The sequence below is a fragment of the Halictus rubicundus genome, chromosome 17, assembly GCF_050948215.1.
Source record: "Halictus rubicundus isolate RS-2024b chromosome 17, iyHalRubi1_principal, whole genome shotgun sequence".
NCBI classification, from domain to species: domain Eukaryota; kingdom Metazoa; phylum Arthropoda; class Insecta; order Hymenoptera; family Halictidae; genus Halictus; species Halictus rubicundus.
Genome location: NC_135165.1, coordinates 3205354 through 3221827, shown reverse-complemented (window position 1 = coordinate 3221827; position 16474 = coordinate 3205354). Strand labels below are relative to the sequence as shown.

The window sequence follows — 16474 nt, the reverse complement described above, 5'->3', positions numbered from 1 at the left end:
ATAAACGGAATACGGTAGCGAGACTCGCGGTGTAACCCCTTTGTGCCGAAAAGCCCCGTAAATACTAGTACGATTATCCCCTGGCGCGATTCATAATGCAGGAAAAACGATGCACGATTACGCAGTCTACCAGCCGCGCTCAATCCGACCCTACACCACCACCTTCAAATCCGCTTATGCTCCGCGTCTTTGTCTTCCCACGGCCCTTCGCAACGCGCTTGTCCCTTTCTGTCGCGGAGCGGCGGCACACCTCGGCGATGATCCCGCGAAGAAAAACCTACACAGATTCTAACTCGACTTCTGGAACTAGTATCGCGCGGGAACAACGTGGTCTTTAGGGTGATTCCCGGTGATTTCGGGGCTCGTGGAAAGTTGAAGGGGTGTTCTGGTGTAAAAGTTTTGCACCGGAAACGATCTTTTGCCAGTTTTGAAGGCCGAGGTTCGGAATTGTGGCATTTCAAGTAGAGTTGCTCTCGAACTAGTATCACGCGTGAGATTGTTCTTCAGGGTGAGTTTGACGACTCAACTCGTGGAAAATTAGGGGAGTATAAACGAACCTCCCTTCACTGTTCCCATAGTATTCCAATAACGATGCGAAGACAACAATAAGTTCATTATTACGTTACAAGATAATGAGCCGCAATTATCGAGGCTGTGCCTCAATGTGCACGCCATTGTTCATAAGTTACCCGATTCTTTATTGAGAGATGAGAAGAATTCTTCGGAGGAGGTACCGTTTCGATAACAAATATTTTCAAAAGGTAAGGAAAAATCTATGTTAACCTGCTGGAGGTTTACAAAGCACGATTAAAGATCCACAAATACAATGCCATTGAATGCGAGAGCAAATGTTTATGTGAACAATGTTCTTCGATCATGAAAACATTTTTATTCAGTATACCAGAGCTGCTCGGCATGCCTATTAGCGGGCAAGGGCGCCCGACGATGCCCGCGGGCACAGCTACGGGCAAGTGACGTAGCACAGACGCAGCTTGCCACGTAGTTGTGACAATGCGTGTGACAAACACATGCAGCCTCGCCCGCAAGGGCGTGGCTCGTGCTCGCAGGGGCGTGGCTTCGTGCCCGCCGTTCCGTGTATGCCCGGGGCAAGAAAATCGCCACAGTACTTCTCACTAACAGCACGCTATCTCTCTCACAAACGAACCGAGGTCCTCTGGATCCTCGAAATCCAACATTTGCCTCCCTGGCATGTTCGAAAGAAAATCTGAAATCCCGCGAAAAGAAGTACCCTCGTTCGCCATACCGTTCCCGTGCATTATAATTTGCAAGGCAGTCATTGTTAGCATTCGCAGACGTTGCTTACTCTAGCGTTAAAAGTTTCGCGCACGCAGGCAGTTATACCACGTCATCCTTAGAGCGGACAGCATCGTTGCCGCGCGGGTTTCGCGATCGTCGGATCCCGGATAAAAATAAAATTTCTGCTTTATGACGCGCACTGCGACAAGGCATAAGCCCGTAAAAAGACGTCCGAAAGATTCGCTCTGCGCCTTCGAAATCTGCTCTCATTATGCCCGAGTTGTCCCGCGACGTGCTATCTCTTTCGGATAATATTCGCGTCCGCTCCCTGGGCGTGCATTATAAGCGCTCATAAACGTCCGCGGATCTAAAGTTGCGGCCCGCCATCCGAAACTCGCTGGTCCGTATCTTTTTATACTTGAAACACGTTCCGGTCGATATACCCATAGCCTTACTCGCGAACCTTCGTTTCGGCAACGACCACGTTCAAAAAATCCATTTTTCTTTGCATTTATTTGGGTCGCAGATTACGTGTGCAAAAGGGTTTCCTTGGATTTATAAAATTAATATAGTATTCCAAGCTCAAATCCCACCATTTTGTAAATAATCAAGATCTCCAAATTATTTTCGGTCAGACCATAGCCGCACTCATACTGATTAATATACGTTCCCGTGTTTTAATTTTCGATCAGCAGGAGGACCGGAACGATGACAACGGTCAGCACATATTTCTCAAAACAAAAAAATATATAACTCCTTCAATTTTGATTATTTTTGATTTAGAAAAATAACTCATGTGCTTCAAGTACCCATGGATGTGTGTGCAAAATCCTAATGCAGAGGGTGTAGTAGTTCCTCTGAAAAAAATTCCTAGATCCTCGAAAACCAGGACACCCCCTTGAACTCTAGAACTGCTTTTAAGTATTTTGACTTCAAATAATTAAATTGTCAGCTAACGATCAGTCTGAGTTCTTTACAAAAATGTTCAAACGGGTCCTAGAAAATGACGGTCTAGATCTAAAAGTTGCAGCATCGAGCCAAACGATTAGTTTGTAAGAAGTCTCTGCCCCGTGACGTTTAAACGTCGCTGGTTTATGCCGGTGCATAAAAGCGCATGGATTTTATGCGACTGTTACCCGCGCGGAAGTCCACCGGTTTTGAAATTTCGCGAAGACCGAATTTAATGCAGGAACGTCTGCGACACGCTATTCTTCGGCTACACCGGATGCAGGGGTTTACGAGTCGGACGACCAGGCGAGCACATGACTCCAGCATCGTAAGGGTCCGGTTTACTGTCGCGAAACAATCATTTCTTTTTTTTTTTTTTCGCTGCATGTTCGTGTAACTTCGGCATCCTGTTCCGGCTACCTTGTAATTTCCCAGGTAATGGATGCTTTAGCGTTCGATGATGAAGACTATTTGCCGAACGTTACGGGTGTGTACAGACGTCGTTCACACGATCGACGGTTTTCTGGATAGTAAACGCGCGGAGCCGGAGCCCGGTATTTGCTAAACTGCTGATAGCTTGCCGAAGAAAAATCGTACACATTGTATATTGAATCGAATTTTACGGCTTCCTCGAAGTCTCTGTAATTAACTCTTTGCCGTACGATTTTCTTTATGGCTGCAGCGATTAGAACGCTCTTTACAATTTCACTGAAAGGAGAATTTATATTTTTTGTCTGCAATTACCCCCTCTTGCTTAAATAATGGTTGCGAAATCTTTGCCAGGAGCCTGATTATACAAGAGGGGTTAATGGAGTATACTTCGGGTTACAAATTATGTAAATTAGAATGAAAGTATTTTGTTTCGCGTAATAGAAAGACTTCGGCAAAGAAAATTAGTAATCTTGTTCTAATTTTACTCGGCCCTTCGCGTTTCGTTTTTATGTCGAGAGCCTGCGAAAGTATCTTCTACTCGAATCATTTTTATTGTACCGCGAGTTTAGTCTGTCAAATACTTATTGTTGAGAGCATGTATGGAATACGTACGCTCGGTTGAACTTTCTTAACAAGTCTGTCGGGATAGATACACATTATCGTCTCGTAGAGACTTCCTATTACGATACTCTTGACTTCGTAAGTTCTGCTTTAATAATCTATTCCTTTGCATGTATTAACCCCTGCACGGTAGATGCTTCTTCATCAAGCATAGACGCCGTTGCCTGGGTCATATTCCACCTTGAGCATCTTTATTCTTGAATGAGTCTCGCAACGTTGAAACGCCTTTTGTTTTCAACTGAATCTCCCCCTAAATTGGTGACACTTGGACTGCGGATTTTGGGCATCTGTGACAGTAAATCAACCCTTTGCACTCGATGCCATTTTAACTCTAAAACGAAACATTTCTTCCGACCTAGAATATTTCCCTTCTACATATATTTTTTCATGCTATACATACGAAAATGGTGCAAAAAATATTTTGAATAATAATATAGGCATTTTTAGTGGCGCCTTACAGTCGCCATTCGAGTGCTAAGGGTTAAAAAAAAATGAACTGGACAGATAAAGTCAATTTGGGAATACGTTCTCTGAAATAATTTGCTATAAATCCAAGACTTGAAGAAAAAATTTCTATGTCAGGAATGAGAGGAAGATTTAATTTAGCAATTATACCTCACAGCAGCGATATTCAAACGAAGCCAAATATATCTCCTATATCAAAATGGCTCTAGCGATCTACAGTTTATCATGCATCACAAATCGTCGAACTCGCCTGCAACAATACAGGCTGAAACCCGACGCAACCGTCCAGAACGATGAAAACTCAGCGTGCAATCCTCTCGGCGGTCCTCTTGAGTTAGAAACCCGGCGGAACAAACTTGGAAATCTTCCGTCGGCGTAACTTACACGACTACGGAGATTTGGTTTTCCAAAAGTGCGGCGGGTGAGGTACGGGCGAGCAGAAATAAACTTGTCTAATATACATATGTACTCTGTTCGCCGTGCAGACCATCAGAGAGTCGCAGTTGCAGGATGCGCAGGTGTACCGATATACCAGAGATTCCTCGCATTCCCGTCCAGAAAAGTAAAATAACCGTGTGCCTTCGCCGCCTTGGTATTCCCCGTCTCAGTTGTAACCGCAACGCGTACAGAGGTATCCACTCTCCGTACACGGGGAATGCGATCGCGCGGGGGGTTGAAAAAGAAGAGACGGGGGTGGGGCGGGTGTATAAACGTGTACGTACGTGTGCGCGGGCGAGGAGGGTTGGAAAAAGTGTGCTTACCCCGTTCAACGACCGTGCAGTAGTTCCCGGCCGTATTTACACAGAGAATAGGGGAGGTGCGCGTTTTAGTTTTGCATTTGTCCGCGGGGAGGTATAGCACACGACTTCGAAAAAGGATCGGGGGTGAGTCAGGGGGATGAAGGGGCTGAGGGAGGACTCGAGGAGCATGGGGAGGACGAGACCCGGTCCGCCAATGGGAATTTCCATCAACTGTCTTTGTACAAGGAAATTAAACGCGTTGAAAACCACATCTTGGGTTATTTCGTTTCTGGTGTCCCACTTTATACCAATTTAACCCTTCGGGGATATGAGGTCCGTCTCTCCATGATGATTTATACTTTTCAGTATTTCCCACAAGCTAGCCCTAAATTGTAAGAAGCCAACGCGTGAAATAATTTATCGAAGTCTCGAACGAAAAAATGTTATTCCATATTTTGGGCTTATCATTTCCGGACGGAATCAACCCTTATGAGGTTGTACCTGACTGAGGTGGTACGTGACACCGTGTATGTAAGCGCGTTTTAGTTTTGCATTTGTCCACGGGGAGATATAGCACACGGCTTCGAAAAAGGATCGGGGGTGAGTGAAGGGGATGAAGGGGAGGTGAAGGAGGACTCTCGAGGAGTATGGGGTGGGTTCGAGGAGCATGGGGAGGATGAGACCCGGTCCAGCAATGGGAAACCCGGCGAGAAGAACGACCAGTGATACAGGACCACCGTCTCTAACCGCTTCGGAAGGGGCAAGTATGGGCTCCAGGGGGGTTGAAGAGGGACAAGGAATGAGGACACGGGAGGAGGGTGGGAGAGGCTGCTAGGATCGGGTCCCATGTGCCTTTCACGGTTTTACAAGTCTATAAAAAGAGGAATTTCAGACTGAGTTAAATATTGCTGCTGCCCCTCACTGAATTTCAAACACGCACACACGCGTGCATCGCTCACCGTGTGCCCGACCTTCCGGCTTTCTCCGTGGGCGAGATGGACACAAAGAAAAAGCCGATCTTTTGTTTGTTGGGCGTCGTTGATTGATGCGCCAGAAGGAATTGGTTGGTGCATGTTTGAGCGGGTTGGTTGCGGAGTTTGTGGTGAGCTGAACGCTGAGTGGGAGGTGGGCGCTTTATTTACAGCGTGGGATTGTGGGTAGTTGGTGATTAAATGAGGAGGGTTCGATTATTGTTACAGATAGTGTAGCAGTTCGTCGTGTCTTCTGGAATAAGACACATGTGTGCACACTTTGGGCACGTCATGGTTCTTGCTGGCCCTAGACACTTTTTTAATGACTTGATCGTCAACTACCTCTCTTTAGGAGCTGCTTTGAACAATTTTGTTGCCAATTCTACACTCATTCATAACAGATACGAGCAGATATTGTATGAATGTACATCTAAGATGACGTAATTTGGAGAGACTGTGCAGTTTGAACAATTTCAGCCGAAGCTCCCGGATTAACGTCTGCGGATTTTGCATAAGAGTCTTGTAAAAAGTGTGCGGGCTTTAGTAGATCAAGAAGTACTTCCAAGAAGAACTAATGAATCTTAATCCCTGATGATTTACGAGGAACGCGGGGGAATGTCAACACATTATTCTTCATCAGAGGTGAGATAAGAAATTTTCTGGAAAGCGTTCTTCATCCCAATGATTGCGAAACATTGAACGAATCATTATTGATGCAAGCACGAACGTATATTCACGAACGTGCGTCACAAGCACGTAATGAAATTCTTTGTAATTTATGTCACCTTTGAATAATATTCTTCCAATTTTACGTCACTTTTAATATTCTACATTTTTACGAAGAGGAGTTCAAGTATTGGTGGTTTAAATACTATATTTATAGTCGGAGAGTTAACTACGCTGTTGCATATATTAATATTTTCAAATTACACAGAAGATAATTACAAAAATTACAAGGTACTCACTGCTAGTGTCTTGTTTTGGTTGGTTTCCCGGAGAAGTCGCCCAGTTAACTTTCATCTCCTGAAACGATAAAACAGTCGTATAAATAGAAGAATGCATTGAAAATACAATAGCGAATTATTGGAAGAAATGTTCATGAAACAGTAATTCACCGAGTTCGATTAAATTGGAATTATCATGTTACCGGGGACAGTAGGTTCAACAGCCATCGAACAATTATTCTACACTTTGCATAAGTAGATTAAGTAATTCGACGAAGTCATCTGTACTTGACAGATACATTAAATAATAAGTCTAAGCTAACAGAAGGAAATTTTATTTAATTCCAGATGCTTCAAACGTATCGAGAAAAATGTCAGTTTGCATCGATTGTCGTAAGCAGATTAAATAATAAATGGATGACTGGTTGAAAGAACATATTATTCAGTTTCAGATACTCCATCTAGAGATATTTCAATTTTTGGGGCAGTAAGTTCCCGCGGTAATGATATTTGTTATGTCAGACGTTTTGGAACGGCGATGCTCTGCCGTTTATGCTTCCTAGACAACTAAATTTTTTAGCGGCGTGCAATTCAGTTTATTTAGGGTCGGGCGAGTCTTTACTCTTGAATACGGTTTGGTGGTCCGCAGCGACAGGAGGCGGTATCACCGTCAAAAAGACGTCGCCAGGCGGGAATGGGACGTGCAGGATATCGTAGGGTCCTAACAGACGCCATAAACTGGATTTTTTATGCATCCCTGCATACCCATACCCCTCGCCGTTTCCCTGATATTCGATAGATAGTAAAAGTCATTTCGGAGGAACCGGTTGCCAGGCGAGCATGGATGAAGTTATAAAAATGGATTAATCCAAACTGATCACGAGTCACATTTTTTCACCGGATCTTCGTCGAATTTTTCGCTGATCTGATTGAAAAAACCGTGTGGCTCCTCACTTCATTAAATATCATTCATCGTAGCACGCTGCTGTAACACGAGTATGCGACTTATCAAAATGGTAGCTAAAATAGTAGTCCTACACGATCTATGTCACAGCAGGGACCCGAGGCTTAGATCAAGACTGTACTGTATGGTTCAAATGAGTTTTCTATTTTTGATGCTTTATTTTCGTGTTCATGTAAAGTTTGTTTTAATAGATGCATTTTCAGAATTAGTGCAACGTGGTTCGGGACGTGTGCTACTGCTAGTATATTTTTATTAGGAGAATTCCAGTACGTGGAAGTATACTTTGTAAAAGTAACGTTCAGGGCTCAATCCAGCAACCATGTGTACACGTCCTTTGCGCTCGCAGTTTATCACGATCCGGACGTATAATCAGGTCTATTGCACTTAAAGGATGAGCAATAACTTATTCGCCGAACAAGCTGCATTATTTCTAAAGTACGCTGGTGTCTGCCGGGTAATTGAGATTTATGGAGCCGGCACTGAAAATTTTGAGAATATATATATATTACTTTTGCTATAGAACGAAATGAAAAGATATGTACCGTGGATTCCCGACGATTCCCTTTGTTGCGGTTTTATTTTGCTGCCACTTCGAACTGCTCTTTTATATATCCATAAACAGCGAACACAAAAGCTATACACGTTTATGTGCTTCGCGCTGTGTGCGTCATTTGTATTTCTACTCTAATCCTGATCTATACTTCTCTAGCAGTCGAACCGAAAAATATTGTGCACTAAAAGTTGAATTCAATATCGAACTTATCGAAGGTCGAATACGTATATTGATTCACTGAACATTTTGTTTAAAATCGAATGTAATCTGTTGCGGAGAAGATTGTAATAAATGTTACATTCGAAATCAAAGTTATTTCAATAAATGGCGGTCGTAATTTGCGAGATGCAGTTTCGAAAAATAAATAAATAAACCGTACATTAATTGAGATGCGATAGCTTTGAATCATTCCCCGCAGAGGAAAGTGCAAACGTTGCTGCTTTTTTACCTGACGTAAAAATTACTTTTCGGCAATTTTCACTAACTAAAAAGGCTGATAGCGATTTCGTGATGTTCGCCGAATTTTCGGGAATTTACCTGGGGAAATATTGAAAATATGATCCACGCAGGGAAGAGGATAATAACAGTCGAACCGGGGAAATCGTAAAAGCTTATTACACGATACGAAGTGTAGACGGGACTTAATGGAAAAATGGTGTCAGCCCAGTGGGTGATACGTCGCCGTCCGTATCAGTAGTGTTAATACGGTACACGCAACCAGTGTGTGCCCGATATCGAATCATTATTTCTCATTTTCTTAGCTGTCCTCGTGATCACCACGGCATTACAGGCATAATCGATTAGGGCTTGATCATTTGATCCAAGAACTCCCTTGGGAAGCACTTAAACAGCCAGAACATCTCCGGTTTTTCAAGGGTCGTCCATTTTTTCCGATTAAATTGCCGGTAAATACGATTTTAAGTAATTGCCTCCGTCTGAAGCCTCGCGGTAACATTCGCATTGTTTCATACAGTTACATACCGAAATTATTTCGCGAACGTATCCGGAAAATTTACGAGTAACGCAGAATGCTACCAAAAGGAGTATGCATCACTCTGATTTACAACATTAATAAGCTTAAATTAGCTCTCTATTATGAAATACGGGCTCCATGAAATTTCCCGTTGCGCCATCTTCTATCCCGTGAGTGATAAAGACGATCAATCGAAAAATGTTGTTGGCAGTCTTGTTTCTACCGGAGCTATTATTTTTTTTTTGTTCAATTATCGCGTTAAAGTGGCACGGAGCGTGGGAACGTCTCAAGTTTGAGTTTAAAAAACCTGTGAAACTGCTAATTTCAGGATCGATTGCAGCCGCCCTTCTCACACGACAAAGCCAATTACGCCGCCGCGAGACCGATATAATTGAACGATAATTGAACCGAATTACAATGAAACGCGCAAAGGGAGGCAAAATACTCTGCGGCGTTCGATAAAGCGTTTTTGGCGGATCCGACGCTTTGTTCGATTATTAACGCGCCGCATGTCGACGAATACTTTACAGGATATATTTAGAAATATAAATGGAAAGCCGCAACCAGCTGCTCAAATGTCCGTCGTTAATACTCGTTAATATTATATCGTGCCGCGGATCTCGACGCGCAACGATGCTCTTTGCCAGCGGGCTATTAGTCATTACAATATGACGTGATTGTTCGTTTGCGAAGAACCGAACGATTGTTAATTTAATTAACTCTCGGATTACTGACGTTCCCGTAACGATTGCCGGGTCGTTCTGACCCGGTCGAAACGTTTATTGGATCCGCTATGCCCGATACGATTTTCAGACATATTTCAGTTTTGCCTTATTCTCGAAATCAGCAAACTACAGTGCTTCGTTTAGTATTATCTATTAATTAATTCCAGCCGAAATGCCGAGGAAGTAGAGATAAAAATTGATTTTTATTTTCTTCTGTCTTAGGCTGGTTCCAGACATTTCATTTAACATTTTTACTCCGTAATTATTGAAATTATGAAAGCGCTTGCATAACACGAGTTACAAAAGTCGTACAATCCAGTTACTTTTACGAGACAATAGACCGGTTCTTTGTGGTTCTAACATTAAACGTTCCAGTCGCTCCGTCGGAGAGAAACATCGAGCAACAACAATTGAAAACTACATTGTCGAGAAGAATCGGGTACGAATTATACAAAATCATCAAAAACACATTAAAGTTGAAATCGCGGAGCAAGGTTCGGGCGACCGGCCCGTCGCATAAACATCGAGCATACACGGTTGCAACGCGGCCCCACGGTTCCATAAATATTATTACGTGAAAGATTAATACGGCGAAACAACGATATAATATTTATATCGGTTTTCGTTGATATCATCGAATGAATATTTCATTTTCAGCTCTGCCGAAAATCGTAAGTCGATAATCGGATCAGAACACATCAACTAACGCGGCTTATGGTCGCGGGCACGGTCGGCGCGGCCGATTCACATGGAGGCCGCTAAACTTGGGCCTTAATAAACGCAATAAACGAACACGTTGCGTGGGGTTTTCGTTCGCATGAGTTCGTTTCGTTATCCTAAGTATTATACGGGGGTTATCCTGATAGGACTGTGGACCTTCGAAAGCTTACCGCGGCCATATTTCTTTCCTCTTTCTGTCCCGATTAAAAAAGTAATTCGACAATACCAATCTATTATTTTCAGCTTGTTAGATCTATCGAGATGACGGGGACAATTTTTATTCCGTATAGAAATCCGCTATTTAAAAATGACTCCGGTCGAGAACAATCAAATATGATATCTTTTAATTTATTTAAGAAGGAAGGGGAACACTCCCCCTATATCTGGTTGGGAGCGCGCGTTTCGGCAGTTCCTGCGGGAAGAACATGAACAAGTAACGTTAAGCGGGGAAACTGTGGCGTAGAAAGAGGCAAGGGTAAAGAATACGGGGGCTAGGAATAAGTAAGTAAGCGAGTGACTATGTAAGTAAGAAAGTAAGTCTGGTAAGTAAGTAAGTTAGGACAGGACGGAGGAGTGCCCAAGACGGTCGGTACGCTAACGTCGGGCCCGCAGTGTGTCTGCAGCAATTTGCAACTTTTAATAGTTAGTTCGGGTTGCGAAGTCGACTGTCGGCCCACAGCCCGTTCTTTTATAGTTTATACCGGTGGAAAAGGAAGTTTATATGTAGTAGTTTTGAACAGTTAATGCGCACGCGGTTTATGCCCGCCGCCGCGCCCCTATATCATATTTATGCCGAGTGTCCCGCGAGATCTAACGCTTTCGATCAACGGGAGATTTTCTAGCGAGAACGGCGTACTCCTCGACCGGGGCACCTGCTGCTGACTCGGTGAACGCGAACGTGTACGTCACCGTTCGCGATCATTAACAATTGCTGCGGGGTATTCGCAAATTTCGACGCAAGTCGCAAATATCATGCTTTGATTATGTATGGGGGGTTCTGGATGATTAAATTTACTCAACCGTTTTGTATGCAATAAATTACATGCGTGCAATTAGAGTCCGAAATGTCGCATAAACTATTAAAACATTCATTCAAAAATTTTAATAAATGGGACCCAGCGATATGTCCCTGATTGCTACTTTGAATCCCATATTTGTAATTTTTAGTATATTCTATATACAAATAAAAAATTCTGGGTAAAAGTGTGGTACAAGTGAATAAGGGAATATAAATAAACTATTAAAATGATTGCCCCTGGTTTCAATAATTGATTTGGCTGCTACATGAGAGGAAACAGTGAATGGTACGTCCATGTCTGACCAATTGTACGGTAATACTACTGATTTCCCTTTCTCCACAGTTTGTGGTTTAGTTACCGGTATGTCGAAGAAATACGTTTAGCAACTATTCGTTTCGAAGGTGTACTTCCGAGGAAATCATGTTCGAAGCTCGGACTGTGATTATTTATTAAGAGTTCCAACTTAAAAAGCTATCACTTTGTATCGATTAGGCATCCTGGGTTTATATATTGATCAGTATTTTTGTTTCCAGTCCAATAAAGGTTCCAATATTTCCATAATTCTTTAAATTGAGTGAGGAAACCTTTGTTGGAAGCCACTGTCCCTAATTTTGAACCGCGATTATTACAATTATGCAAGTACACTTACGCATGAGTACTAGTATAATTCTGCTAAGTAATTCCAAACAAAATTGAAAATATTTTCAACAATGACGACCAGAAGCAGTCGTAAAACCATTTCTCCGTCAAAATGAATTTTTCGTCTATCAATCAACCAGTTGGATTAACGACAGGACAGTTATTGTTTTGTCCAGGGAACGTGCAACGAGATTGTATGACGAAATGCACGGATTGGCGCAGTAATGCGAGGCTTAAGCGGGCGGCAGGGAACCAATTACATATTGCAGATGCGAAGGTCGAGTTACCGAGCACGGGCATCGGCAAGTCAAGCAGAAATTGCAAGCTGCTGCACTTTCGGCCTTAACTGGCCGGCCAGGGCCTGTCGTTCAGATATTTATTGTCCTATTATCGTGATTGATGCTGGGTCCGACCGGCCACCGGCTACTATCTTATATAAGTACGTTTAATGGCGAGAGATCCTTTCGGACTTTTCGCATGACGAAGGGTGGCCTCGGTTCCTTCCTGTGTCGCACGCCATTACGGCCAACTGCAGCCGAGGGTTGCTATCCTAGGGTTGTCTCTCCACGAGGTTTTCTTACTTCTATCTTCTTATTTTCGGAACCACATGGCGCCATTAGTCGCGGCGGCACGAGCGACGTTTCTCGCCCGTTGCCGCCATAAGTCACGGAAATTCTATCGCAACGAATTTACGCGAAACACGGCTACTTCCCGCCGGCTGGCATTCAACGATTTAGCTTCCGGCCTGTCCGGTAAACTCACTGACAATCCTCCGTAACGGTTCCACCGTAAATCGTGTCCCCCGTCGTGCCACGGAGTGCGTCCGAAAAGAACGAACGCGAAATCGCGCAGCCGAGTACCATCACCTTCGATCAGAATAAAAATAGTCCGCGTTCCTTATCGATTATGTGTACAGCGTGTAGAAAATAGTGCTGCGAGCCGCTCGCTCGGAACCTAATGATCGCATCGACTTCGATTTTTTAAATAATGTGGTCCCGACGGGGGACAATCTCACGGAACACGATTTTGGGGAAACTGTTGGTTTTAAAAATCAAGATCATACTTGTCTTCTCAAAAATTGAATTTCACGAGGTGAATCTTACGCGACAACAATTTTAAAAGACTGGAGAAATTATTCGTCGGAAAATTGTATCATCCTCCGGAAAGATGCTTCAAAGCATTCTCATTGAAATTGAATAAGAAACACTGTGAAGCACATGCGAATATCATTTTATATTTAGATGCTCCGGATTAATTCCACTGTTACAGTAAATCTCCGTGTCTAGGAGTTGAGGAACGACATTCGGCATGCATCACCGTTGCTGGATGCATTCAGAGACCTCGTATATCACGTGGTAACTGAAAATCGAGCAAACAACCCGTTAGCATAATTCGGCGATTATTTAATTGGGCCCACCAGCTATGCAAGCTCTCGAAATATCTCCGCGGAACTGTGCCCCGTATTCTTGCAGTCCGTGAATCTGCGGTATTACGCCACCGAGTGACATTCGCTGTAGGATTTCTTTTGGAATGAGAAATTCGCATGTTCCCTCCCGCGACACGAATTTGGGACGTCCTAAGTATTGCGTGAGTATACTGCTATCCGCGAATTTCTTTTTGCCACGAGCTCTAATAAAAGACATGCAAGGTGTAAGCTCGTAAAGTTTGCAACCTTCTCCTGAAATAGATTTCGAAAGTATTATCTCTGCATATTTATGCTAGGAGTCGCCGTGTGTGATCGATACCGTGCTATATTTTTATCCCTGTTTTGCCCGGAATTGCACCAACACCTGCGAAAAGATTGCTATACGATTCATCCGCTGTTAAATCGATTACGTTCGCAATTGTTGAGTTATTCTGGAAAATTGTGTTTCGCAAAATATACGTTCGCCGTGTCGGACGGAAAATTCGTTGAAAAATGGTGTAGCTTCTGCAAACAGTTCTTCGACGACTAACTTTCCCGCCGACCCTTTTCTCTCGTCGGATTCTGCGTTAAAACTTTCGGCGACGGTTTGTACAACGTTACGGGAATTATAATCAATCCCATATCCAATCTCCACGCAATTTCCAACATGACGCAGAGCACACAAAAAGTGTGTTTCCCCCCTGTCAACGGTTCGGCCGGATCTAATATTTATTCATTGACCGAACCATTTACCCCTCCGTGGCATCCGTCGACCAACTTCCACGTTCTTGTTCAAAAAGTTTGCGAAACTGTTCCGAATTCCCAGGCAAGTTGCACACACATGCTCGGAGAACGCGCGCACGCTGGGCGAGTCGGTCCACACAGTTAGAACGATTCTTGTCGACCGAGACTGAGAAAAGTATAAAGAGCAAAGCATTAGTAGTGCAAGAGTCCCCGAGACTCTTAACGCAATAGTTGCCGTGCCTAAACAAAGGAAATTTCCTCGGGGAGAAAGTATCGAAAGACGAATTTTTCTATCTCCTTCTTCCTCGGACGAGTGTGCGCAGAACTGTACTCCTTTTCTCAATTTTTTCCCCTTTGTTCTTCCCACAATATTAATCATCTGGAGTAACTGCAAGAAGGAACAACTAAATGAAGTTATTTCCTATCTTACTCAAAGAATTTCAATATATCAAGAATAAAATAATAATGTCTTGCAATTTTAGATGCCATAGATTTTACCGTTACTTACGCCTCTTCTATTATTAATTTAATCAAAGCAGTCAAACAAAAATCTGATACCTAAAATGATAAAAATAAACACTAGATTGTGTCACTTAGGAACTAAGCGTAGTAACAATAAAGTTTCTGTTTCACGTGCAACGTTTTCGGGCGAGCATGATTTCGTAGAGGAAAGTATAGTTGTTTTCTTGCGCAGAATTAGTTGAATATCCATTGGAAGTTACTGGATGATGTTACACTATAGAGAAACTTGGGGTAACAGTAAACTTTTCTTGCTATATCTCTGACCCCGTTCAGAGTGGTCCCGCAGAAAGTTTAGTTTCGGTTTAAAATGTTAATTATTAGCTCTAACTTATAATAAGCAGAATTACCAAGAGCAAGAGCGTTGTCTGGGCGGTTCCGTCGTTTAAACAAAAGCGATCATTTCCACATTACGAGCGGTGTTTGTGCTCCCCTTTCTAGTGCCACGTACTTTGCCGCTTACTGTTCCCCGAGTTGGCAGAATGGCTGCTATTGTGGGACCAACATTAGTCAACGACGAAAATAAACCTTTATAGCACGACACTGAATTAGTCTGATTTACTTATCGTCAGAGTCCGACAGATTCGCGAACGTCAAAGGGAACTTCTGTTTGCGTCATTCTCGCATTCGAATTTTAATTCAGTCAGTTAAACGTAGAATGTTTAAACTTCATGAAATATCCTATAATTATAATTTGCAAAATTCACGATGTACCGTCGAATTAAAGGATTACCTGTTACACGATCTTCCCTTTAAACAGTGTTATCACGTTTCCCGGCGTTCTACTGCTGTGTATTTTTTTTTTTTTTAGGAAGCATGACTGAAATTAAATCTACATCCGCGAGTAATTTTCTACCATTCCGGAGGTCCGTATTATTGTATTACGTTCAGATTACTCGTAAATTGTTCACACTGTGTACAGAAAGTTTCGGATACTGACCATTTCATAGGCCATAGGTTTCAGGAATGCAGTGAACCGCATTGGGTTTACACTCGAACGATAAATCGCCTATAAATATAAAATAAACAATTTTAGAGCCAGGAGTACGATACAAATTCGCTGCAACGTGTACACAAATCTTTTTACTTGCAATCTATTTCAAATAACAGAGTCACAATGAGAAGAACGATTTTAAAATACTAAACGTGTCGAGAAATCGTTGACACTTGAACTGTGATAATTTTGTTACGAAAAATAGTGCAGCAATACAATCATTTTCAAGTACGACGAAATACTAATATAATACAAAAGGCCAAAAGGATCGGGATCGGGCGCGACAGTAAACGAATGGCAGCAATAAGTACGCCGCTGCAAATCGGTGATTTTGCAAAGCCTGTTCGCGTCGTACGTTCGAGCTTACTGATAACGACGGATTAAACGGCCCTTAAACACCCGCAACACGTTCATTATTAAACTGGAATAGTGTGGTTTCCGATGAAAACCGTATTACCGCGCCGATCGCTGTTTTTTATATTCTATTCGACGAATGATCGCCAATGCCCGGGGGGGGGGGTGGAAGAGGGGCTTTCGAGTGGTCCTTTCGCTGTATAATGATTCACACAGAACACTCTGCGAAATTTAGCCCTCTCCAAGCTTGGGTGCACATCGGAACGAGGAAAAACTGCATCGATAACGTCAGTAATGCAGAAAGCCGCGTTATACCACTCCGGAGGACCAGAGTGCTTTTAGTAACACTCAGCAACGTGCGCGAGTGCTCGATAATATTTCTAAATGTAAGACGGAAAGAGAGCAAACACATAATACCGCGGTAAGAACGTAAGAACTGAAAGAAAATCATTATGGAACGCCACTTTCGGCGTCATTCCTTTCAGAT

At 43.0% G+C, this 16474-nt stretch overlaps 1 protein-coding gene across 3 annotated transcripts in view; it reads right to left on the bottom strand.

The window, feature by feature from the left end:
• LOC143362553 (cytotoxic granule associated RNA binding protein TIA1) overlaps nt 1-16474 on the bottom strand; it is a 582269-nt gene that overhangs the window by 349223 nt on the left and 216572 nt on the right. For all 3 annotated transcript variants that reach the window (XM_076802821.1, XM_076802823.1, XM_076802820.1), the window contains exon 3: nt 6400-6457. In XM_076802821.1, coding sequence (XP_076658936.1) covers nt 6400-6457 — 58 coding nt within the window. The remainder of the gene's footprint in view (nt 1-6399; nt 6458-16474) is intronic.